General features: G+C 36.6%; 1 protein-coding gene across 1 annotated transcript; it reads left to right on the top strand.

Moving 5' to 3' along the window:
- Positions 1–82: 82 nt before the first annotated feature.
- LOC149905662 (CD63 antigen-like) lies at positions 83–27,716 on the top strand. The gene is made up of 5 exons (XM_090105455.1): positions 83–309; positions 5,817–6,005; positions 18,887–19,057; positions 26,655–26,912; positions 27,419–27,716. Exons 1-5 carry the CDS (start codon positions 235–237, stop codon positions 27,596–27,598), a joined length of 873 nt encoding a protein of 290 aa, XP_089961581.1. The 5' UTR covers positions 83–234; the 3' UTR covers positions 27,599–27,716.
- Positions 27,717–27,754: the final 38 nt, after the last annotated feature.

Here is a 27,754-nt window from a genome sequence, read left to right on the forward strand (position 1 = left end):
GGGTATTTTGTGACGTCACGGCCAATTAAAACGTTCCAATCAACACTAGAGCCAATAATGTTCAGTAATTTGCATGACGCCATACGAGCCCGCCTGAACGCTGAAAGAAACAAGTTTTCATGGCATTTGTGTTTTGTCGACTCGCAGTACGAACGTTCGATAACTTGATAACGTAGATAAGACTTAAATCGTTCAGTATTGTGTTGAATTTCGTTACGTGCTATTGTTTCAAGCATGGCGCAGAATAATCTAGAAGTTGGGATGAAGTGCATAAAGTATATGCTGCTGTGTGTTACAGCAATATTTGTGGTGAGTTTAAATTTTATTGCGTTGTTGAATTATCTATTTAATTATCTGTGTAATCTTCAAGTGGCTGAATAGCGTACAAAAGTGTTAATTACCTTAACTAATTTCCCATAAATGTGGGTTTATCTAAAACTGAATGCGAAAATTCCTTATCAGTTTTTAAATTGTTCAAGTTTCTTGTACACATACGTCAGTATTTATTTTTAAATGTGAAAGAGGGTGAAAGAGATTTAATTTAATATGAAAATCAGTTGCGATTATTACACCTGCAATGACAACACACATAAAAAATTCCCAGGGTCAATTGTTATCAATATCAACTGAACGTCATAATAAGTACCTACATACCTAACTTATATTTACAAACTAAGTGAGGGGAAGCAGGTAACTTAGGGGACCTGGATTTTATTGTATTTGATTTGAAAATGAAGGGATATAGAGGTGCAATAAAAACATTATGATGACGTCATTCGTTATCTCTGCTTATCACTGTTTTGCCATTCTATCGGAGCTGCTTATACTCGATATATTACACCTTATTTGGTGAAACTTTCTCATTTTGATAGTCCTCTATTTTTTATATCATTTACAAAAGAGGTCGAGATAAATACTAGGGATTAACAATCTTACAGATATTTGATTACCGTACATTATATTCATTCTTTATTTAAAAAAAATTCTTAATAATGTATACGTACACGTGTAGGTACTTAAGTGTGACTGATTTAATAAATACATAATACGCATAATAAAACGATTAATCTTTAATTTGCGAAAAATTGTATTTAGTTTTATGGAATGTGGATAGCTTGATAATACAAAATATCAAGGATATAGACGAAATCAGGAAAAATGGATGTAGGTACCTAATTGTTTGAAAAACTTTTTGAGAGATGCGAGAGCGAAAGACTTTCGTTAAAATATTACTCTTTTGTGTTATTCCAGAATAAAATCTATCAATGCGCTAATTTTCAACGAATTTTGTTCTACCTTTTGCGTGTTTGAACGACAATTTATTTTTTACTATTTTATCATTCGTAGGATTTATCTATGTGACTAATGAACAAAGTATTGTATATTATCAAGAAATCGCTGATAGACTTAATAACAACCGGTAAGACTGTTAACGTAATTGAAATACACCACAGTATTAATTAATATTTAATACATTAGAGAACAATGTGCATTTCTCATGAATTAGCCATTAGAACCATGATATAAGAATACAGAAGTAAGATAAGTTATAAGTACCTATACATAAAAATGTCTGTGCATTAAAGATATTTGTAAAAAATCGCGCCACAATCCCTATTGCCGGGTCCAGACTGGTGAAACGTAACATGCAATGTAACATTCTGCCTTTCATTGCACGTTCGCTGCTGGTGTGGACGCTTAGGCGCTGACTCCACGAGCGAGAGAATCGCGGCGATATTATCGTCGTGCCACGTATTTCTATACATTCTCTATGGAACCGTCTCCACAGGGCGATATTATCGCCGCGATGCGACGAGTGGCAATGAGCGCGCGAAACGTCATTACATCGTCGCTAGCCCGCCGCGACTAGCAGCGGGCTAGCGACCAGCGCGCGGCGGGCCCGCTGTCAAACGCAGCGTCATTTCAGCGTTGCCTCTGGTCTTCTCGTAGTTCTCTTCAAGGAAACGTGGCGATACCGTAACGAGTCGCCGCGGAAACGCTGCGATTCCGTTACGACTCGCGACGATACGCGGCGGAATTATCGCTCGTTCGTGTAGATTATCCGACGATATAAGGGCGGACTCGTCGCGATTCTCTCGCTCGTGGAGTCAGCGCCATAGTGCGCTCATAACGCGCATTCACTACGAACATCCCGCGTTCGTCTGTTTCCGCCATTCTGCCGCGAACACGGCCCTTCGATACACGTTTTTTTCGTGCGCGTCAAACCGGTAGATCACACGAAGCATGGAGTCCGAAGACCACGTTCTTGCTATGACGATTATCAGTACTTCATTATTAATAATACATCAACTCATGAAAACACGCCGAAGACCCTTTCTTTTGCTCATTCCACGCAGTCTCGTCCTCCATGTTCGTTGCGTTCTCAAACGACCGTCCACATTGGCTGCTCCGCGCACACAACGCGCCCCTTTGTGTTCGTCGAAAAACCGACAAATTTCGGATCGCTCCGCGCGCGGCTTGTAATGCTCGTAGCATGCGCGTGTGATGGCTGGTTCACACTTTGATTAGTGCGAGTGCAGGTGATGAGTAGTACTACGTGTGGACAGCGACTGTTTAGTGCGAGTGTTTAGTAGGCTGTGTAGTAAAGTGAATAGAAGCGTGTTCTATTTTTTTGCGAGTGGACTGCGAGTAGCCACGTCCCGCGCGCCCTCCCTTCCCCCTCACTCGCAGCGTGCCTGCACTCGCACTAATCACCTGCACTCGCAGTCAATTGGACACTACTCGCACTACACACCTGCACTCGCACTAATCACCTGCACTCGCAGTCAATTGGACACTACTCGCACTACACACCTGCACTCGCACTAATCACCTGCACTCACACTAATCAAAGTGTGAACCAGCCATAATGCACAATTCGCGCGCGCAAGACGTCCAAACTATGAGAAATTGTTACAAAGTGTGTTACCTTTCATGATACATTGCAGCAATGTGGACGGTGAATTCTTTCATTGCATGTTACATTGCATGTTACGTTTCACCAGTCTGGACCCGGCATATTAGAGCAACAAAATCTATAACCACAGATCACAGAAACTAATAACTATTGCAGTTTTTATCTGTATCTGTTTTTATCTAATGTCTATTCAGTTATGATTAAAGTACTGCTTGAGATCAATCGTGAAATAAACGATACATTAACATGTTATACATGCAAATTTTCACGTATATGTCGGTCACATTCACACGAATACGCAGTGTAGGTCTATATTCGCAAATATTTTTTATAAGGGCAAACATTCGTACTTACTACTTACATTGTACAAATGTTTCCACGCAAGTTCGTGGTTCGGGTTACGGTCGCAGTCGCGCAAAAAAAATAACAGTAAGAAAACAGATACATAGTATAATACTATACTAGGTAAGACTAAGAATTACTCTTATAAGTCACTTAAACGTGCCTTAAATAGTGTAAACAAACGCTAATGAGACTGAATGTAACCTTGTGAAGTATTAGCCTGATGCATTTTATTTTATGATAAACAGATTGGTGTGATATCAGAGTCAGACTGATTCTTTTATATTATTAGTTTCTAGTTTATGCTATGTAACTAGGTACGTCTTTACTAATATGGTTTCATTCTAAGAGCGAAATTACTTCAAGATTTCATATAGGTAACTGGCGGAAAGTAATCCGTATCTAATCAAAATCATATTGTATTGATAGACGTTCTTTTTTCAGAGTGGGTACATAAAGATATATATTAAAATAAAAAATGTATGCGTGTACTAGAGTACACACGTAAGAAGTGAAACTTCTTTATGACCTTAAAAATGTCACGAGTATGGCGTAACGCAAAAATGTCACGCGTACGGCGTAACGCAAAAATGTTACACTAAATTTTTGGCCAACCCCGATATAGAAGTTTCACTTCAAAAAAAAATGTGTGCATGTACTATTGTACACACGTAAGAAGTGAAACTTCTTTATGACCTTATTTTTAAAAAAATAATTTACTATACAGAATACGTCGAATCACGCGTGGTAAGGATAAGAAAAAGATGGCGCGTAACGGAAAAATGTCACGCGTAACGAAAAAATGTTACACTAAATTTTTTTCCAACCCCGATAAAGAAGTTTCACTTAAAAAATAGGATTATTCCTATTATCAGTAAATTGCATAGGTAGGTACTTTCATTAAGTTAGATATTTTTTATTGTTGATAAGGTAAATTAGAAGAACAAGTTTCACAATTTTATTTCCTCGTTATCTCTGATAAAATGAGCAAACCAAACAAATCATTAGTAAAGTACATACCGTTTCTTTACAACAAACAAGGTCGTGCAATGAAAAGGTTTGAAAAACACGGTAGGAAGTGAAGAATCGATTTGAAAAAACCTTTGTTTTAGATACTGTACTTTTTTATAGAATGCAAATAACTACGAGTTGCTGGTTGGTGACGTATGTGTTACCAATGTTGTATATGATGATCAGTGATAAATGCCATCTTACAGATAGATTATAGAATACGAATCTGTTAGCTGTGACTGTCTGAATCTCAATAACTTTGGGATTAAGTACATTATTAGGTACTGCCGAAATACCTCCTGGGTCAGGTCACGTATATTATTAGGTATATTTAGGTAAAATATCACGTTTTTGTAAGTTTAATGCTTTAAATTATTAAAGCTAAAATGTGTTGCAACATAGTGCAATTTGTTAATAAAAATTTTATGAATTCCTTCTAACATTATGAACCTGAAAAAATTTCTCTGGCTGTAAAAAACGTCCAAAATTTCTGAAATCTTCCGACTTCTGTATCATGCTTATAAAGTCTAATGAGGCGAACATTATACTGTATACGGTGTGTAAAATCAATAACAATATGTGAGACCGCAGAACCACTGTCCTTGCCAGCACCACAAGGTCACTCAACTTGTCACGATACGTATTGTGTTGCAGGTTAAAGACAGAGATTAAATAGAGTAACTCATGTTATCTAAGACAGAATGTTCTTGAGAAGGATTATAAAATGTCTGAATGCAGGATGGAAATGCTATCTCTAGGATTCTGCGAACATTGTGTTGAAGTGAAACTTCATTAGGCGTTGACAGTAACAAGGTTGCGTCATAGCAATGCCGCCACGTCATGGATTAAGGGGACGATTTTGGTATCTTTGAATCTTGCCAAAGAAGTTTCACTTCTGACACGTGTGTTCAGCACACACGCTCTTTTTTGCATATTTATGTTTGATATTGTGCAATAGTTTGGCAGCCCTTTGTTGTGTTTTAGAAAGCCTTACATATTCATTGCCTGTCCCTATCTATAATCTTACTGCAGTACGTAGGTAGGTAATATTAATGAGAGACTAAATTCAGTTTGTGGAAGCATTTGCTTTAAATGTTCCTACTTATTATTTTATTAGAACTGTAATAAATCAAACGTGGCGAAATTTTTCTCTACATTTTTAAAGAAGCAACAGAAGGGAACTTGACCCATTATGCAATTATTAAATCGGTCATCAATTGATGGTATTTATGATGAATAAGGATATAATTGTACCTAGCTAATATTAATTGGATATAAACTAATGTAAAGATCCATGTACCTGTACAAATTCTTAAACAGATTGTGCTTAAAACGTTCTTAATTAGTCACTTGGTGCAAAATAACGTTAAGCTATCAGCTTCAGAGTACCTTTTTTAAAAAGCACAGAAAGCGACGTATGACGTAACACCACAGTGATTATTTCTTGTAATAACTTATTCACTTTACACTTTTTTGTACTTGCTGTCATTGCAGGGTTCTTCTTTCTTCGTCTTTCTACTTCTAATTTAATTTCTCTATGTTCCAGCTAACCTCAGCGCTCATAATCTCCGTGGGCACAACGATCTACGCGATATACTACGATGTGTCGTTCTTCCTGTACGACCAGATGTTTTCGCCGGCCACCTTCATCATCGTCATCGGTGTTATCATGCTGTTTGTCTCCCTGTTTGGGTGCATTGGCGCTTTGAAGGAGAGCACGTGTTTGGTTAACATTGTGAGTACATTTTTCTACTATAATAACTCTGGCCCTCGTGTCGTTGCCAAAAGGCCTATATCACTCTGTTGTCTACTAACTATGTACCATAATTTTCTCCGTTATGACGTGTAGGAATGACAAACAAACACACTTTCTATTATATTCTAGTATTTATAATAGTGGATTATGGCCTGTACTCTCATATCTCTCATACCCGTAACCCAGCAGTGGGAACGTATCCGTAAACGCCGATTTTGATGATTTATGTTCATACGGATTAGCTATTTTCCTTCAGTAGCATTTTTAATGAACTTGTAGGGTAAAAATCTGAATACCTTTCTTTCCTTAGATATAATTTGAATGCAGAAAGTGCAAGGTTCAATCCTAAACCTTAGAAATCAAAGTATGAAAAAAATATTTATCATCTTCTATGAATAATTATGTAGAAGTAGGTAAATAGCCAATAGGTTTGTCACCATTTAGCCACTATTCATTTCAATAATAGTCGTAATTTTCGTTCATAAAGTGTGGCTTTAAAACGTAAAATAGAAAAAATCTATGTCCCATTTGCAATATTGAACAAAATGTTTTCATAAAACATTGTGCTATCAATGTTTCACCTTTCCTGAAATCAGAGATAAGCGTATAATCAATAGATAACACCTGACTCACATACACTTTTGTGTTGTGTTAATGTATATTGTAAATTGGTACGACCAAGTTTAATAAATAATTTAATTCCTTTGTTATTATCGTAATACCCTGTTTATATGTGTAGAATCGCACCAAGCCGAAATAGCGGGTGGCTTCTACTACATTAGGGAAAATTACGTTAACACAAAATCGATGTTCGGAATATAGTGAGCAGCAAAAACAATGCACCACGTACCTTGGAGATGCTGCAGCACTCGATGAATTTGCGCCCAATCATCCGATGCGATACACGTGTTTTAATGGCCGCCGCGCGCGCACACAGCAGAGGAGCGGCTCGATCGAATGCGGAAGTACAAGTGTCGACCACTGTCGACTGTGTCGTGGTGCATGACAGTTGCAAAATAATTTGACAACCTTTGTTTGCATACTCTGTGCCAAACATCGATAATAGACACCACGATCAATTACACGGTAACGAAACATCCCGCCCACCAAAATGCCTATGGCATTTTCTGGTCAGACGATAAATAGAACATAATGGGAACGAGAATGATAAAATGATCCGTATAATTATTGATGATACTTATTGATTACGATAAAAACTAGTTACCTAACTAATTGATTCTGTATAACACGATAGATGTTACACAGACACGATATCTTATTGCTAACGATAACTTAATGTCTAGATACCTTACGATACTAAAGAAAGATAAACGATTTAAGCTAGTCCTCGATTGGCAGAGGGCATAACTTAACCAACGGTCCTTGAATTATATGATTTTTCGCTGTTCTAACTACTGCAATTCGAGCTACACCATCAGAACCGGGTAAAAGATCCACTACTCTGGCAAGAGACCATTGTAGTGGCGCACGATTTTCATCCTTAATTATCACCATTGAGCCTATCTGAAGCGGTTTAGAATCCTTAGTCCATTTGGCGCGTTGTGTTAGTGAGTTAAGATACTCGTGTTTCCATTTGGACCAAAAACTCTGGTGAAATGATTGTAACAACTGCCACCGATGAAGCCGACTTATATTAACATTTGATAGATCTTCATCAGGGACAGCTGTCAAAGGCTCTAAGGTAAGGAAATGGCCTGGATGCAAGTAGTTACGATGAATGTTGTCGATAATTAAAAACGTTAATGGATGATCAGACGGTAGAAAGGCTGGATGCCTTTGTTCGTATTCTAAACCTGCGCGTGAAATTCTACCGCCCACCCTGAGAATACCTAATCGATCGATAAATGGATTGAGTTTTCGAAAAGGTTTCGATAAAGGTTTGTTCGATTTAAGATTAGCAATTTCGTTCGAAAAGACCTGACTCTGTACATGTTTAACGATTTTTAATAATGCGTTATGTCTTTCAACGTTATTAATGAAATTATTACGATTAGCTTGAGCTGGGTTTTTAGAGTTATTGATAAAACGATATACAAATGCCAAAATGTTAACGATTGTTTGAAATGATGAATAACGATTAAGTAAAGAGTCAATTATTGTTGGTTCGATTGGAGCTCTCTCTTCAGCGGAAAGAGCTACCTTCCGTTGCTCCTTCTCCATAACGACCTTCTCCTCATTTGATGTGACAACAGCTGTATCCGTAGGCCAAGTATCACTACCTTGGGTTAACCAGCACGGTCCCGCCCACCATAAGGCATTGTGCACAAGCTCACTCGGAAATAAACCTCGCGAACACAAATCAGCAGGATTATCACCTGAGGATACATGATGCCACCAGTCTGTAGGGGTGATATCCTGTATGTGACTGACACGATTCGCGACAAATGTTGTCCAACGCGAAGAATGAGAACGCAGCCAAGACAAAACGATAGTTGAGTCAGACCACAAATATACAGAATCAATATGAATACGAGAAAGATACGTATCTTTTACAAATTTGTAAAGATCTGATAGAAGAACTGTTTAAGAGGTGCAACTCGAGCCTTAGAGCAAACGAAGAAAACATGAATATTACCAGCAGCATCTGTAACATGTAAATAGATGACAGCTCCGTATGCAAGGGTAGAACTGTCACAAAACCCATGTAGCTCATACGATACAGCATCCGTGCAGGTAAGTTGCCGAGGAATTAGAAGTTCACTCAAAAGATTAAGTTGAGTGCGATGTTTGTGCGCTACTACAATCTGTCTAAACATTTGACGAGCATCAGCCATGAAGACAACGTTGTGTTCCCTAAAGCGTAAAAGTAGATTTAAAATATTCGGTTGTAGCTTTGGGCCGATAAGTTGTGTGTCATTCAGTGACTTAGAATGCATATCCTTCGCAGAAGCGTCGAATACAACGCGGAGGCGTGTGGTCGCAGAGTCAGGGCGTAGAACGCAATGATGAGGTATGTAGTATTTTCCTGTGCCAACTTGTGCTACAGGAACCACTGTCATGTGACCACTTTCGATGTAATCAGACATAAAGTCGACATATTGCGATTTTAACAAAGCGTCACGTGACAACCTACGTTCGATAGCATAGAACCTACGCAAAGCAACTTCGCGAGAGCCCTCAAATGTAGGTTCTGAATTATTCTTAAATGGAATACGAACAATATAACGCCCAGATTCATCACGTGTGTGTTCTTCAACGAATTTACGTTCGCATAATAACTCATCTGGAGTTAGCATTGAAGTTTGCGGTACTGAATCTAATTCCCAAAAACGATGAACTAATGAATTTAAATCATTATCGATTACAGGCAACGTCTGCAACAGACTACTACATGAAATATTAGTTTTACCTAGAAGTAGCCAACCAAAGATTGAATTAAACGCGGTAGGTTGGTTGACACCTCCCTTGATATGTTGATTAAGAACAGAGTCAGCGAATACATCAGCAGCAAGCAAAATGTCAATGGGACCAGGTATATCGAAACCAGGGTCCGCTAACGGCAACGATTTAATATGGGACCAACTTGATGAATTAAGTTGAGCGATAGGTTGATCGCCACATATTTTAGATATGACGTGCATATCCAAGTTAAATAGAATTCGACCGTTAGTGCCGATAGAACAAGTGACGTCACCGATAATAGGTGCATCCGCTTCCCCTATGCCACTAATTGCCGCGGTTGTTGAAGCCGGCGTTAAATTTAAAAGTTTTACTGCTGATTCTGTTATGAAATTGCTCTGACTGCCCGTATCAAACAGGGCACGAAACGATTGCATATTACCTGAAGCATCCTTAACCTGAACGATAGCTGTGGCTAACAGCACTGTATGATTCGTATGTGACCTTGACACCAGCGACGACCCGATTTGATTTGATTCGATCTTAGTGTTATGATCGCGATGGAGTAAGGTGTGATGTTTACGCTTACACATACGACACGAAAAAATAGATTTGCAATTTTTTAATTGATGTGATGGCTTCAGGCAATTAAAGCACCAATTGTTTTGAGTGGCAATAGCCATACGATCGTCAATCGATTTACTAATAAAATCTTGACAAGAAAAAATAGAATGCGACTTATGGCAATACGCGCAGTTGCTTGAATAAACTTTAGACTTATCGTTTGAATTACCTCGATTGTTCTTTGCAACAAGTGCATTTGAATTGAAACGCTTCGTTGATTGATTTTGAGTAGTCGAAGGCTTTAAAGATTTGTTCACACCAGAAAAATGTGTATCTCGTAATAAGGCTTCGCATTTGGAACGCAAAAAACCCTTTAATTGATCATAAGACGGCAACTCCACGTTAGAATATTTCTCCTCAAAATCGCGGCGTAAGTTCTTGTCTAATTTTGATAAAATATGGTAAACTAAAACAAAATCCCAACGATCTATCGGTAACTCAATAGATTTTAAAATATTTAAATTTTCATCGAATAAGTCGAGTGACTTTTGAAACTCAGTTGCGTTGTTATGCATGAAGTTAGTGTTTAAAATATCTCGCCAACAAGTAAAAGCTAATGTTCGTTTACATTTATAGCGATTAATAAGAGCTTCATACGCGTCGTGATAATATTCGTGAGTCATAGGGAACGCCTTAACCACCGATAACGCATCCCCGCTAAGAGAAGAAATTAAATAATGAAACCTTTCCGTGTCCGAAATTGACGTTGAGTTATGAATTAAAGAATTAAACGTATCATAAAACACAGGCCACTGCTTGATATTGCCCGAAAAATGTGGCAATGTAATTTTAGGTAAACGGATATTCGATGAATTGATGTTCGAGTTATTCGAATTATTTGTATCATGTTTAGTTAAACTAATATAAATAGACCGTATCTGAAAATATAATTCATCGAATTGTTCCTCAATTTCAGTTTCACTATCCGCGTCGTCCGACAGATCGAGTATATTAAAATGAGCATTTTCGAAATTTGAAACGATTTGTTTAATTTCCTGATGATACGATAAAAATAGGTCGTATTGTGAACGATCACTCAAAGCTGCATTACCTATTTCTAACGCCTTCGATAATCTTTTAAGCGCTATGGTACGTTTTCTACGCAATGTCGATAAGTCCTTAGTTGTATAATATTCATCCACCGATTTAGATTTTAATTTTTTCAAAGATAGGTTCTTTGAAAAAATTAAAATCTAAATCGGCATTGCATACTCTGTGCCAAACATCGATAATAGACACCACGATCAATTACACGGTAACGAAACATCCCGCCCACCAAAATGCCTATGGCATTTTCTGGTCAGACGATAAATAGAACATAATGGGAACGAGAATGATAAAATGATCCGTATAATTATTGATGATACTTATTGATTACGATAAAAACTAGTTACCTAACTAATTGATTCTGTATAACACGATAGATGTTACACAGACACGATATCTTATTGCTAACGATAACTTAATGTCTAGATACCTTACGATACTAAAGAAAGATAAACGATTTAAGCTAGTCCTCGATTGGCAGAGGGCATAACTTAACCAACGGTCCTTGAATTATATGATTTTTCGCTGTTCTAACTACTGCAATTCGAGCTACACCATCAGAACCGGGTAAAAGATCCACTACTCTGGCAAGAGACCATTGTAGTGGCGCACGATTTTCATCCTTAATTATCACCATTGAGCCTATCTGAAGCGGTTTAGAATCCTTAGTCCATTTGGCGCGTTGTGTTAGTGAGTTAAGATACTCGTGTTTCCATTTGGACCAAAAACTCTGGTGAAATGATTGTAACAACTGCCACCGATGAAGCCGACTTATATTAACATTTGATAGATCTTCATCAGGGACAGCTGTCAAAGGCTCTAAGGTAAGGAAATGGCCTGGATGCAAGTAGTTACGATGAATGTTGTCGATAATTAAAAACGTTAATGGATGATCAGACGGTAGAAAGGCTGGATGCCTTTGTTCGTATTCTAAACCTGCGCGTGAAATTCTACCGCCCACCCTGAGAATACCTAATCGATCGATAAATGGATTGAGTTTTCGAAAAGGTTTCGATAAAGGTTTGTTCGATTTAAGATTAGCAATTTCGTTCGAAAAGACCTGACTCTGTACATGTTTAACGATTTTTAATAATGCGTTATGTCTTTCAACGTTATTAATGAAATTATTACGATTAGCTTGAGCTGGGTTTTTAGAGTTATTGATAAAACGATATACAAATGCCAAAATGTTAACGATTGTTTGAAATGATGAATAACGATTAAGTAAAGAGTCAATTATTGTTGGTTCGATTGGAGCTCTCTCTTCAGCGGAAAGAGCTACCTTCCGTTGCTCCTTCTCCATAACGACCTTCTCCTCATTTGATGTGACAACAGCTGTATCCGTAGGCCAAGTATCACTACCTTGGGTTAACCAGCACGGTCCCGCCCACCATAAGGCATTGTGCACAAGCTCACTCGGAAATAAACCTCGCGAACACAAATCAGCAGGATTATCACCTGAGGATACATGATGCCACCAGTCTGTAGGGGTGATATCCTGTATGTGACTGACACGATTCGCGACAAATGTTGTCCAACGCGAAGAATGAGAACGCAGCCAAGACAAAACGATAGTTGAGTCAGACCACAAATATACAGAATCAATATGAATACGAGAAAGATACGTATCTTTTACAAATTTGTAAAGATCTGATAGAAGAACTGTTTAAGAGGTGCAACTCGAGCCTTAGAGCAAACGAAGAAAACATGAATATTACCAGCAGCATCTGTAACATGTAAATAGATGACAGCTCCGTATGCAAGGGTAGAACTGTCACAAAACCCATGTAGCTCATACGATACAGCATCCGTGCAGGTAAGTTGCCGAGGAATTAGAAGTTCACTCAAAAGATTAAGTTGAGTGCGATGTTTGTGCGCTACTACAATCTGTCTAAACATTTGACGAGCATCAGCCATGAAGACAACGTTGTGTTCCCTAAAGCGTAAAAGTAGATTTAAAATATTCGGTTGTAGCTTTGGGCCGATAAGTTGTGTGTCATTCAGTGACTTAGAATGCATATCCTTCGCAGAAGCGTCGAATACAACGCGGAGGCGTGTGGTCGCAGAGTCAGGGCGTAGAACGCAATGATGAGGTATGTAGTATTTTCCTGTGCCAACTTGTGCTACAGGAACCACTGTCATGTGACCACTTTCGATGTAATCAGACATAAAGTCGACATATTGCGATTTTAACAAAGCGTCACGTGACAACCTACGTTCGATAGCATAGAACCTACGCAAAGCAACTTCGCGAGAGCCCTCAAATGTAGGTTCTGAATTATTCTTAAATGGAATACGAACAATATAACGCCCAGATTCATCACGTGTGTGTTCTTCAACGAATTTACGTTCGCATAATAACTCATCTGGAGTTAGCATTGAAGTTTGCGGTACTGAATCTAATTCCCAAAAACGATGAACTAATGAATTTAAATCATTATCGATTACAGGCAACGTCTGCAACAGACTACTACATGAAATATTAGTTTTACCTAGAAGTAGCCAACCAAAGATTGAATTAAACGCGGTAGGTTGGTTGACACCTCCCTTGATATGTTGATTAAGAACAGAGTCAGCGAATACATCAGCAGCAAGCAAAATGTCAATGGGACCAGGTATATCGAAACCAGGGTCCGCTAACGGCAACGATTTAATATGGGACCAACTTGATGAATTAAGTTGAGCGATAGGTTGATCGCCACATATTTTAGATATGACGTGCATATCCAAGTTAAATAGAATTCGACCGTTAGTGCCGATAGAACAAGTGACGTCACCGATAATAGGTGCATCCGCTTCCCCTATGCCACTAATTGCCGCGGTTGTTGAAGCCGGCGTTAAATTTAAAAGTTTTACTGCTGATTCTGTTATGAAATTGCTCTGACTGCCCGTATCAAACAGGGCACGAAACGATTGCATATTACCTGAAGCATCCTTAACCTGAACGATAGCTGTGGCTAACAGCACTGTATGATTCGTATGTGACCTTGACACCAGCGACGACCCGATTTGATTTGATTCGATCTTAGTGTTATGATCGCGATGGAGTAAGGTGTGATGTTTACGCTTACACATACGACACGAAAAAATAGATTTGCAATTTTTTAATTGATGTGATGGCTTCAGGCAATTAAAGCACCAATTGTTTTGAGTGGCAATAGCCATACGATCGTCAATCGATTTACTAATAAAATCTTGACAAGAAAAAATAGAATGCGACTTATGGCAATACGCGCAGTTGCTTGAATAAACTTTAGACTTATCGTTTGAATTACCTCGATTGTTCTTTGCAACAAGTGCATTTGAATTGAAACGCTTCGTTGATTGATTTTGAGTAGTCGAAGGCTTTAAAGATTTGTTCACACCAGAAAAATGTGTATCTCGTAATAAGGCTTCGCATTTGGAACGCAAAAAACCCTTTAATTGATCATAAGACGGCAACTCCACGTTAGAATATTTCTCCTCAAAATCGCGGCGTAAGTTCTTGTCTAATTTTGATAAAATATGGTAAACTAAAACAAAATCCCAACGATCTATCGGTAACTCAATAGATTTTAAAATATTTAAATTTTCATCGAATAAGTCGAGTGACTTTTGAAACTCAGTTGCGTTGTTATGCATGAAGTTAGTGTTTAAAATATCTCGCCAACAAGTAAAAGCTAATGTTCGTTTACATTTATAGCGATTAATAAGAGCTTCATACGCGTCGTGATAATATTCGTGAGTCATAGGGAACGCCTTAACCACCGATAACGCATCCCCGCTAAGAGAAGAAATTAAATAATGAAACCTTTCCGTGTCCGAAATTGACGTTGAGTTATGAATTAAAGAATTAAACGTATCATAAAACACAGGCCACTGCTTGATATTGCCCGAAAAATGTGGCAATGTAATTTTAGGTAAACGGATATTCGATGAATTGATGTTCGAGTTATTCGAATTATTTGTATCATGTTTAGTTAAACTAATATAAATAGACCGTATCTGAAAATATAATTCATCGAATTGTTCCTCAATTTCAGTTTCACTATCCGCGTCGTCCGACAGATCGAGTATATTAAAATGAGCATTTTCGAAATTTGAAACGATTTGTTTAATTTCCTGATGATACGATAAAAATAGGTCGTATTGTGAACGATCACTCAAAGCTGCATTACCTATTTCTAACGCCTTCGATAATCTTTTAAGCGCTATGGTACGTTTTCTACGCAATGTCGATAAGTCCTTAGTTGTATAATATTCATCCACCGATTTAGATTTTAATTTTTTCAAAGAACCTAACTTCCGAGTTGAATGTTTGGTTAATAAAGACATCTTATTAAATTTAAATTTATATATCGAATAAACAAAATGTAAAAACGTTTAAACACAAACAATTAAATAACAAAGTTAATCTTCGATGTAATTTTTCAAACAATGAAATAAAATGAAACAATGAAATTATTATTTCACCTTTACGCATATGAAGTTAAGGATGAAAATCGCATGAAACGGTAATGTGAATGAATACAGATTAAAACTTACAATAACAAGTTAAAGTGATGATGCGCTGCGCGAGCCGCTGGAATGTTCGACGTTCGATTGTCAATTTACCCCCGAGTGTGTTAATATAAAATGAAATTATTTTATATTACGATTTAGCCTAATATTACGTTTTAATATTAGTTATGTAGTTAGGATAAACTGTAACGTGAATGAATTATGTTTTGGAATGTGAAATTACTATAGGCCTGTGTAAAAATTAAGCACCGATGAAATATGTGATTGCTTAACTAGTTCCTACAATAATTAAACACTTTGACTTGTACTTCTGAATATGTATTAAGTTTTAGAATATGAAATTGTTTTAAGCCGGTTGAATTTAAGCACCGATAAAATAAGTGTTTGCTTAAATAGATCTTATAACAACTTCCTACTTTGTTAAACAAAGAACCTAATACGAACGGAATTGAATTTGATTTTAGATTATGAATTACGTGTGACCAGTAATACCATAAGCTTTGAATAAGATAATTGATACGCAAATTCCCGGGTTTCGGCACCAGAAATAATGTAGAATCGCACCAAGCCGAAATAGCGGGTGGCTTCTACTACATTAGGGAAAATTACGTTAACACAAAATCGATGTTCGGAATATAGTGAGCAGCAAAAACAATGCACCACGTACCTTGGAGATGCTGCAGCACTCGATGAATTTGCGCCCAATCATCCGATGCGATACACGTGTTTTAATGGCCGCCGCGCGCGCACACAGCAGAGGAGCGCACAGTATTTTTTTTACCCTTCTTTTGCGACAGCCTAATTTTATTGAATGATCGTATGGATATATACATGACAAACTCAAAAGTAAAACTCCCATGAAGCTCACTATCATAGTTTTCGAAAAAATGCAATCTGAATAAAAAGTACCGGTTTTTTATATAATTCAATTTTTATTTTTTATTAATTTTTCTATCATTATAACACATTTTTTTGCATTGCGAGCGTCAAGGCTAGCCATAGGGCCAATTTTCGAACCATTCGGGGAAGAGCTGTGACTTCGCAATTTCGAGATAATCGCATAAATAACAAAATTTCATTTCTTTTTTTGTGACTGAACTCTTAAGAGTAAGCGGATTATTTTTACTTTAAAACATAGTTATATGTATGGACTACTTCCACAAAAAAAACCAATCGCGAAAAGAGCGGGACTCCGGAGATATTAATTTCTGAAAAAATACCGGTACTTTAACGATTTTTTTTTATAAAATCCACAATATAAATTGAACTTACATAAAGAGTTGCGTTTCTCAGATGATGGAATACTATAGAAAATTTGATGAGACATTATTGTTAGTAAATTGAATTGTATAACTTTACCTTTTTACCGTAAAATAAAAAATAAAAAGTTATAAACAAAAAGAATAAATAAATAAATAAAAAATAGTAATTGGGGTACCTACTTACCTTTATATGAAAGTATGAAATAAAGATATTGATAAAGTGTGATTTAGGATTTTATACAAAAAAATCGTTAAGGAATCGGTATTTCTTCAGAAATTAATATCTCCGGAGTCCCGCTCTTTTCGCGATCGGTATATTTTGTGGAAGTAGTCCATACATATAACTATGTTTTAAAGTAAAAATAATCCGCTTACTCTTAAGAGTTCAGTCACAAAAAAAGAAATGAAATTTTGTTATTTATGCGATTATCTCGAAATTGCGAAGTTACAGCTCTTCCCCGAATGGTTCGAAAATTGGCCCTATGGCTAGCCTTGACGCTCGCAATGCAAAAAAATGTGTTATAATGATAGAAAAATTAATAAAAAATAAAAATTGAATTATATAAAAAACCGGTACTTTTTATTCAGATTGCATTTTTTCGAAAACTATGATAGTGAGCTTCATGGGAGTTTTACTCTTGAGTTTGTCATGTATATATCCATACGATCATTCAATAAAATTAGGCTGTCGCAAAAGAAGGGTAAAAAAAATACTGTGGAGCGGCTCGATCGAATGCGGAAGTACAAGTGTCGACCACTGTCGACTGTGTCGTGGTGCATGACAGTTGCAAAATAATTTGACAACCTTTGTTTGCATACTCTGTGCCAAACATCGATAATAGACACCACGATCAATTACACGGTAACGAAACAATATGCTTTCTTCGCAATTTAGTCTACAGACAATCATGTACGATATAAAATTTAAAGATAAAAATGCTAGTACTAACGGACTTACGGCTAGGCAGAAAGTTCTTTTACATTTGTTATGATATTGGATATAATTAATTACATATTCATTTAAACGTGTGGTTTAAACAATGACTCCTTGTTAACAAAACACATTTATATAAGTACCTATAGGTATTATATCAACGCCACCTAGTGCGGAATTTAAATTAAAGTAACAACTGATTTTAACGAATATCAATTATTTTAGAAGGGTACTTAATTAAGGTTTAAAACTTGAATACACAGAACAGTAAAAACAAACTTGAATACGAAAAACCTGGAATTAAATAAATAAAACAAATTCGATTCAATTAAGTTGGAAAAATTAAACCAAAGCATAATTAGTTGAACTTTTAAGGGTGCACTCACACACATCAGTCACCGTCACGGCACGTCACCGGACAGGATTAAAAAAAAATATGTATCAATAGTTCTAGTATGACTCTGTTCCCACACGACAGTCGCCGGCACGAAATCTACCAGTGACGTCACCGGTCAGGCACGTCAAATAATCTTTCCATACATGTATCATACTTTTATCCCCACTCACCCGGTGCCGTCACGTCTCAGTTCAGTCAGCGTCGTGCTACCGTCAATAATTGCTACATGTTCTCTAGCGTGACACACGTCTAATCACTGACTAACCTGATGTATGTGTTCAATGATTCAGTCAAACCGGCGACGTGACTGACGGACAACATGACGGTGACTGGTGTTTGTGGATACGTACACAAACCGTCACCGATCAGTCATCGGTGACTTGACGGTGACTGATGTGTGTGAGTGCACCCTTAAGCATTTTTTTAAGAAAAGATAAAATTCGATCACGAGGCGGAAATCGAATCCCGTTCTCAAAAATTTCTCATTTATAAAACACTGGCTCCGCTCCGCTCCGGTCTTAGCGTAATGATATATGTATAGCATATAGCCACATATTGTAATACTGTGATATAGCCTTCCTCGATAAATGGGCTATCTAACACTGAAAGAATTTTTCCAATCGGACTAGTAGTTCCTGAGATTAGCGCGTTCAAACAAACAAACTCTTCAGCTTTATAATATTTTAATATAGATTTGATTGATCAACACAAAGTTCTTACAAATCGTAATTTTCAGTTCGCAGTAATCCTCAGTCTGGTGCTTGTATTGGAATTGGCAGCTGCGATCGCTGCGTACACCCTTCGTTCTCAAGTCACAGGCATGCTTGATGAGAACCTTCGAGAGACCATGCCGTATTATTACAGCAATGCTGAAGTCGCTGGCAGCTTCGACTTCATTCAGAGCAGAGTGAGTGTATAATGTAAATAAAATAAATTAAATAAAAGTAAAAAGTTGTATTAAATACTGTTAGTCTTCAGTCATGCAGAGAAAATTTGCGGTCACATTTATTGTTGAAATGGGAATTTCATGAATTAATTTAAGTGATTTAACAAATTAAATAAAAGTTTGTTAATAGGTGCATAAAGTTTTAACCGAGTTCGTAAAAAAGTTAAATTGATAGGTATATACGCAAATAAATGTATAAGTAAAATTTAAAGATTCTTTTTTTTTTTTTTTTTTTTCTTTATTTAATACGAGAGTTTGATCATACTTGATCATGTCACTCTCAAAAATAAAATCAAAACAAAACAAAGTACATTATTCTAACAGTAAAGCAAAATAATATTATCTACCGTCTACTTAAACCTAAGGATACAATTTTAATTAATTTTCTCGCTTCATTTGAAGTCGGACGGGCTAAGATACTATTACAAAGGCCTAAATTGAACTGACAATCAAATAATTCCTTCCTCTCTTCTTCATTCCGGCCACATTCCATCAAAATGTGATACGTATCTTCAATTACACCACATAGGCTGCAATTAGGGGAATCCGACAATTTCATGAGATGTACAAATCTATTTAATGGAATGTGTCCAGATCGTAACCTCAAGGCTAAAACAACTTCTTTCCTTCCCATATTGGCATTGTCAATCCAAGCGCACTTTGCTAATGTGTTCTGTATGGTCTTATACCAAACTCCCTTTGAGAGTGATCTTTCATCAAAGTATTCTTTCCACAAGTTAACACAATCCTTTTTTGCTTCACTAAGCAATTCCGTATAAAATGGTATAAATTGAGTTTGTTCTCCGTATTCAAAAGCCTCTTGGGCTAGTTGATCCGCTTTTTCGTTACCGTCAATACCAATATGGGAAGGAATCCACTGCAAAACTACCCTTCTTTTATCTGTGTTCAATTTACAAACCAAACTAAGTATCATGTAAGTTACCGGAAGGCCCCGGCGACCAGAGGTGCAAAGAGTCACATGCTGGAGCGCACTTCTTGAGTCTGTCAATATAACATATCTTCCATCTCCTAACGAATCGACATACGATAAAGCCTCAGCTATAGCTAATAATTCTGCGTGCATAATGGACATATTTTTATTATTTATAGACAGCCTAATACACTCTTTATTACTTGAATTAAAAAATGCTACTCCAATTCCACTCTCAGTCTTAGATGCATCTGTATATATTTTACCATAATTCCCATACATTTGGTTTATAAACTGAACACTTACAAATTTAAGACTTAAAGGATGATAATAAGTTTTTGGTTTGTCTATTTCCTTTATATGTGGTATAACTAAATTACTTATATCAAGATTGCTTACCCAAGTTTCAAGTTGGAACTGTTCTAACTTAACACTCCTTATTACAGAAACCGACTGTAATTTTTCATGAATAGATAATAACAACGGCTTTCTTTTGTTTCTCCAATACCGATTACTTCCAACTTCGGCCAATTTATTAATTAACTCAATAGTCTTATTATTTGTAAATGAATTACACTTCAACCAAAACTTACTTCCCAAATATCGACGTCAAATATGCAATGGACTCAGATGGAGTTCGTTTTCCATAACGTGAATTGCCGTACTTTTTATGAAGCCTCCTATAATCCTCAAAAATACATTCTGTACCTTATCCAGTTTAGACAACTGTAACGTACTTGCACTATCATAGAGAAAGCTAGCATAGTCACATCTACTCCTAACTAGAGATATATACAATCGTCTTAGATGTTTTGGATGGACTCCCCACCCTGCACCCTGAAGAGCTCTAAATATATTAGTGAACTTGAGCATTTTTTCTTTTACATAATCGATATGCTTCGACCATCTCAAAGATCTATCAAAACATACCCCTAAATATTTCACGTTATCAACTACTTCGAGTGCAGTCCCCTCCACAGTTAACTTAACAACATCCCTCCTATAACCAGACTTAAACAGACACACTTTACTTTTAGCTACTGATATTGTTAATCCCAAACACTGAATAAGAACTGAAAACTTATTTAAAGCTGTCTGTAATTCACAAACTGCCGTACCTATACTACTATTAGTTACAAACAAAACAAAATCATCCGCATATTGAGATATTCCTAAAGTTCTAGATTGTAATTCTTTACACACATTTATTGTTGCTACATTAAATAATAAAGGCGAAAGCGGGTCCCCTTGTGCGAGCCCTATGTTTGTATATCTATAAACATCATTGTTAAAATTAATAACACGAAGTCTCCTATTCTGCAAAAAGTTCCATAAGTAATTACATATTTTAGTTCCAGCTTTTACGTTCTCATCTAGAATTCTTAAGAGGGATGTAATATCCACGTTATTGTATGCATTTTCAATATCAATGAAACAGGCAATGGTTACGGAGCCCTTCGACAAACCTATCTGAATTTGGGTGATTAAATTAGAAAGACTATCTAAACAAGATTTCGTCCTCCTAAAACCAACTACACTATCATTAAACATGGAATGGTATTCAAGATACCACTCGAGCCTATTCTTCAAGATACAGTGAAAAAGTTTGCACAGGCAAGATATAAGAGAAATCGGTCTTACTGTAGTTTCGGAGTTTGAGTTCTTTTGGGCTTTCGGTATAGAAAAAATATTAATATTATGCCATTCTGTCGGAACAAAACCTTCACAAAATAAAACCGGCCAAGTGCGAGTCGGGCTCGCGCACAAAGGGTTCCGTAGCAGCAAATATAATAAATTACAGTTAAATCAACCTATCTCAAAAACTATAAGAGATACTTTGATCAAACCAAAAATCGTTGAAAGAGTTAATTAGCATGCATCACCTCTATTTTTTTTAGAATTTTATACCCCGTAGTTATAAAAATAGAGGGGGGGGGACATACTTTTTACGACTTTGAGAGCTGATATCTCAAAAACCGTTCACTTTAAGAAAAATGTTTTTTAGAAAACTTTATATCATTTTAAAAGACCTTTCCATTGATACCCCACACGGGTATGTACATCGAAAAAAAAATTTCATCCCTCAGTTACATGTATGGGGGGCCCCACCCCCAATTCTTTTTTTTACTATTTAGTGTCATATTTTTGTAGCGGTTCATACAACACATATTCCCATCAAATTTCATCACTGTAGTACTTATAGTTTCCGAGTAAATCGGCTGTGACAGACGGACAGACGGACAGACGGACAGACGGACATGACGAAACTATAAGGGTTCCGTTTTTGCCATTTTGGCTACGGAACCCTAAAAAGCGGTTAAAGAGTTCAAGCAATATAACTTTCCCGTTATCAGGGAGATTTTTAACCATGGAATAGGATATTCCATCGTTACCCGGACAACTATCTTTAGATTTAATCGCATTTTCAAGTTCCTGTATCGTTAATGGGGTTTCAATATGTGAATTCGATGAGTAAAAATCTGGTTTCAAGTTACTGACATAATCAGGACATAGATTGTTTAATAAGGTATCAGCTGTTTTCCGGTCCACATATGTTGTTGGTCTACGAAAGCCTTTAAGCCATCTCATTCTTTGCCACATTTCAGTTGAACTTATATTGCTACTTAAATCAGAACAAAATTTTTGCCACGATTCACATTTTGCTTGGCGTATAAGCTTTTGACTTACTGCAACAGCATTTTTGTACTTATCAAAATTAAGGGGAGTAGGATTTCTACGAAAACATCCCAATGCTAAACGGCGTTCTGCCACTGCCTTAGATAATGTGGCACTCCAGTAAGGTTTGGGTTTAAAGTTGCGGCTTGGATCTAAATTAATTTTATAATTTGGAATATGAAGATCAGCTGATATATCAATAAAATTAACAAAATTGTTGTAATCATTTTGTAAGCTATTTGTAAATTTGAACTCACCAAATAAGTCCTTAAGACAATTTTTATACATAGGCCAGTCAGCTTTTTTATAATTTCTGCGATAAATATTATTGAATGCATAATTTACAAAGCCAGAAGAGAGTTTAATTATAAAATGATCACTACCTAAGGATTCATTGAGAACGTTCCATGTGAAATGCATTGCAATATCCGACGTCGACAAAGCCAAATCTGGAGATGATTGCTGCAAAAAGCCATCGACCATTCTGAAACGAGTCGATCTACCATCATTTAACGTTACAAGATTTTTTTCACAACATGCGTCAAAAATGTTATTACCTCTACGATCAGTTTTATAAGACCAAGTACTATGATGTCCATTCATATCACCCAAAATGAGTGCATTACTTTCTTCCCGTGAAAACAATTCCATCCAATCATGTAAATCAGTATTTACAGATGAAGGACAGTACACCGACACGATATTTTTCAAAAATGAACAGTTAAAAAGACTTACTTGTAAAATTTGAATACCTTCATTAGAAATAGAAGTAGGCCTTACGCTTGCCTTAATCGACTTATGAGTCAGAATGGCTACCCCCCCATAACCATCACTTCGATCACAACGAAATATATTGTAATCTTTAATATGAATCACTTCATCCGGCTCCAACCACGTTTCATTTATTACTGCAATATGTATGTTTTCTTGTGTAAGCAAACTTTCTAATAGAACAATCTTAGGTTTTAAGCTTTGACAATTCCATTGAATAACGTTTAATTTTAAATTACAGTTTTTATCCATTGCTAAACTTAAATACACTATCTACAATATTCTTAACAAACGGCCAATCTGATACATTCTCTACCATCAAAAGTATAATCCATTCAATGCATGTTTTTATCAAATTACTTACTTTAGCTTGCCAACTAAGTTTACTCAAAAATACTATATCTTTCAGTTTCAATAACAACTCGCTAAAGCTAATTCTATTACTAGATGCCGCCTGATCGTCTGGTTTTTCGTCTTTAGTCTCTTGTTCCGATGCCGATGATGAAAAATCCCAATCCAATACCGAATTCTTTTGAAAATTATTTCTGGTTTTTGTTCTTCTCTTTTTAGGTATAACTTTCTCTTGTTTTTGTTCGTGAATTTCAACTTTTGTTTTAACAATATCGGCATATGAAGGAGTATTGTCGGAAACTTTAATCGGTGTTGAAAAAATATTAGGATTTAAGTCAGGTGGAGGATCTTCAGATTCTTTTGGGGGTTCAATCGCTGTTTCGGGTGCAACGTAAAGCGTGAGAGCTTTTCTGTAAGTGCAACTAAAATCTGCCATTATGTCACGTATTTTATGTTCTTTAATATACATCGGACAAGTTTTAGAAAGCGCCATATGCTTACCACCGCAATTAATGCATTTGAACTCCATTATATCGCAATTGGCATGATACCCACCGCATTTAGGGCACACTACTTTCGATGACGGGCATCTTTTAATCGTGTGACCTAGTCTCCAACACTTTCGGCACTGTGAAACCGAGTGTACGTATTTTTCTACATCTACCCTCAAACCGTCTACATAAACGCAGGGAGGTCTATACGATCCTTTAAAACACAAACGAATGGTCTCGCAGAGTTCCCAATTGTCTCCTTCTCTCCGCTTACATCTCTGAACAGACACTAGCTGGGCTGGATAATCACATTGTACTCGACTCTTTATTTCTTCATCATTTAGCTTCAATTCAACATTTCGTATCACTCCATATGTATAGCTAACTTCCATGGCCTGTTGTACTTTAAAGCCCTTTTCTTGTAGATACGTTGATGATAATATTTTATCAGCATGGGAATGTTCGGTAAATTCAATGCGAATACGATACGGATTCAGATATTTGATTCTTAATACATTAGATATATTCAGCTCTTTAAACAGCTTAGCCAGTTCGAATTGCTTCGGCATTTTATCAGGGTGGGATACATAGACTTCAATTTTCTCATTATTAGTATTTCTCTGCTTTTTTTCCTTCCCTTTTACAACTAGCCACTCATTCTCATCCTTTTCTCTCTCCCTTTTTCTCTCTCGTCGAACTCCCATAATACTAGGGAATGCAAATCCGTTTACTTTACAAAATCCGGATTTTGAAAAACGGATTTATACAATAATCCGGAGAATCCGGATTTAGCGGATTTTGAATGAAAAATTTGACTTTTCCGTTTGAAACGTTTATTATTATGTAAAATCAATAAAAAACATGAATCTTAGTTAATCAAATGTATTTATATTTTTCAATACCTAGAAATTAACTAGACAAACTCTAAAATTCTAATAAAATAAAAACTTTTACACTTTGGTAAAGAAAAAACATAAAGCAGACTCCTTGTCACATCCATCAGACATAAACATTATAACAAAACATTTAATATTTTCTTAGATAATAGAAACAACATAAATTGCAAACAGAGTTTTCATCATATACAAACCTATTAAAACGAAACAGCTTCAATTTTCTAAATCAGTAAGCAAAATCCTATTTTGCTTTTTCATTCTTAATTAGTAATGATGACAGTCTTTCCATCAGAGTTCTTATTTTTATCAAAATCAGTAATAACAAAATTCAAATTTTCATGAACACAACTACACACAAAGTATAACTTCAATAAACAAGATTCTACAAAGTTAAAAAAAAATCTTATTAATCATAGCTAAAATAAAACATTATAAATGGAAGCTACTCCATTACTTAGCCTGTTTTCACTCGAATACTCGAAGCTGCGTAAGCTGAAATGCGTTCCAGTCGACGCTTCGAATGGTGATAAATTGTTGTAAACAAAAGTCAACAGTAATGCAATGTGATAAGATCTAAATTCAAACGTATTATTTCTAGGCCCGCTTCGCGACGTGTCGCGATTCGCGCCAAATTCGACTGCTTGCGCGGGAACGGGATGCACTTACAGTGCCATCTATCGTCTAACGCAAGAAACATTAGAACCTATAAATATTGTAATACTGTGCTAATATGTTCGAAAAATCCGGATTCCATTGTTTAAATCCGGATTTAAAAGCCTATTTAAATTCGAGCAAAATCCGGATTTATCGGATTTCGGGTAATCCGGATTGCATTCCCTACATAATACCATCATCTTCGATATCATCAGATTTCTTATAAAATTCTATAGCCGTCTCCATACTTTCGTCCGGCAAAATATCACTATCATTACCATCAATAAAGTCTTTCCTCGAAACCGTCTCTTCACTTACACACACACTCTCCGCCCGCGACATGCTGGCGCCGTGCGCTGTGCACCGTCACGCTCGAGCGCGTCCGAGTTTATAAACAAAAGAATATCCACAAAGAAAACACGACCACTCGCACGAACGCCGCGACGAGACTGAAAGATTCTTCAGTTGATGAGTTGAGGTGTGGAAAACGACAAATTCTTTTAATTTATTTTACCCTTTTTTAGCCGCACTTTACATTTTGTCAACTCAATTTATAAAAAACAAAGTGTGCCCCGCGGTTTTACCGGCATTGTTCCGCTCTTGTTGGTTTTAGCGTGATGATGTCTATAGCCTTCAATAAATGGGCTATCTAACACCCATAGAATTGTTCAAATCAGACCAGTAGTTCCTGAGATTAGCGTGCTCAAACAAACAAATTCTTCAGCTTAATAACATTAGTAAATGGATGGCGCAATTTGTAAATGGATAAATTAATAATAAAATTTCAGCTAAACTGCTGCGGTGTGGACAGCTATCTGGACTGGAACGAGGTCCACAACGCGCCCGCCAATGAGGGCATCGCGGTGTCCAACTTCACAGTCCCTTACAGCTGTTGTGCGCAAACCCGTACACAAATTGTTGGCGAGCTGGAAGTTGAGGAGTGCGAGAAGCTGTACGCTAATGGATGTCTTCCCAGGATCACGTACTTGGTGTACCAAAGCGCTGGACTTCTTGGCGCTGGCGCTATGACTATTGCGTTCATTCAGGTTTGTATTGGTAGTAAGATGCTTCTGGTGTGATGTGGTGTAGGAGTGCGAGAAGCTATACAGCTAATGGATGTCTTCCAAGGAATACGTAATAATTGGTGTACCTACGTAATTTAAGAGCGTAAGAGCACGGGACTCTTGAGCGCTGACGCTTTAACCATTGCGTTTATCCATGGTTTATCCTGATAGAATATAATTGTGAAATGTGAATACAATCATTATTATAAGAATAATATTTTGAATAGCAAAATTAGAAAAAGGTTATCATAAATTAAATTATCATGATAAGTAAATTAAAATGACAAAAAATGTTATTAATAAATAACTAACAATTGCTTTTGAAAGCTAACTTCACTATTATTTATACTTAATAAATATTTTCAATTTTCTTTGAAATGGATGTGACTAAATATTAATCAGCTACAATATTCTATTCACAAGGCCAACAAATTTCTATTTAATACACCTATTTATTTTTAATTTCTCATGTTTAATCTTTTTCCCAGGTAATCGGCATAGTGTTCTCATTCTCGCTGGCCAGTTCGATCCGCAAAGCGAAGACAGAGCGCGAACGCCGTCGCTGGGAGATTCAAGAGCGTATGATCAACGCCTACACTTCTCTGAATCCGGACACTGAAAAGAAACCAGTTGTCTATGTCCCGTTCCACGGACAAACCACGGCATAGACATTTCTAATCTGTGATTTATTTTTGCCAAAAAGTTTCCCGCCAAATGGGATCAGCACATTATAAAGCACAGTCTACGTTCTAACCTTAGTATTTTATTTAAAAGTAATTTTTTACGAAATTGCAGAAATAAATCACGTTTTATGTATAGTTATA

This window comes from Colias eurytheme, chromosome 9 (genome assembly GCF_061535395.1).
Source record: "Colias eurytheme isolate Ceu_HAF_F1 chromosome 9, ilColEury1 Martin Lab GWU primary, whole genome shotgun sequence".
Classification (NCBI taxonomy): domain Eukaryota; kingdom Metazoa; phylum Arthropoda; class Insecta; order Lepidoptera; family Pieridae; genus Colias; species Colias eurytheme.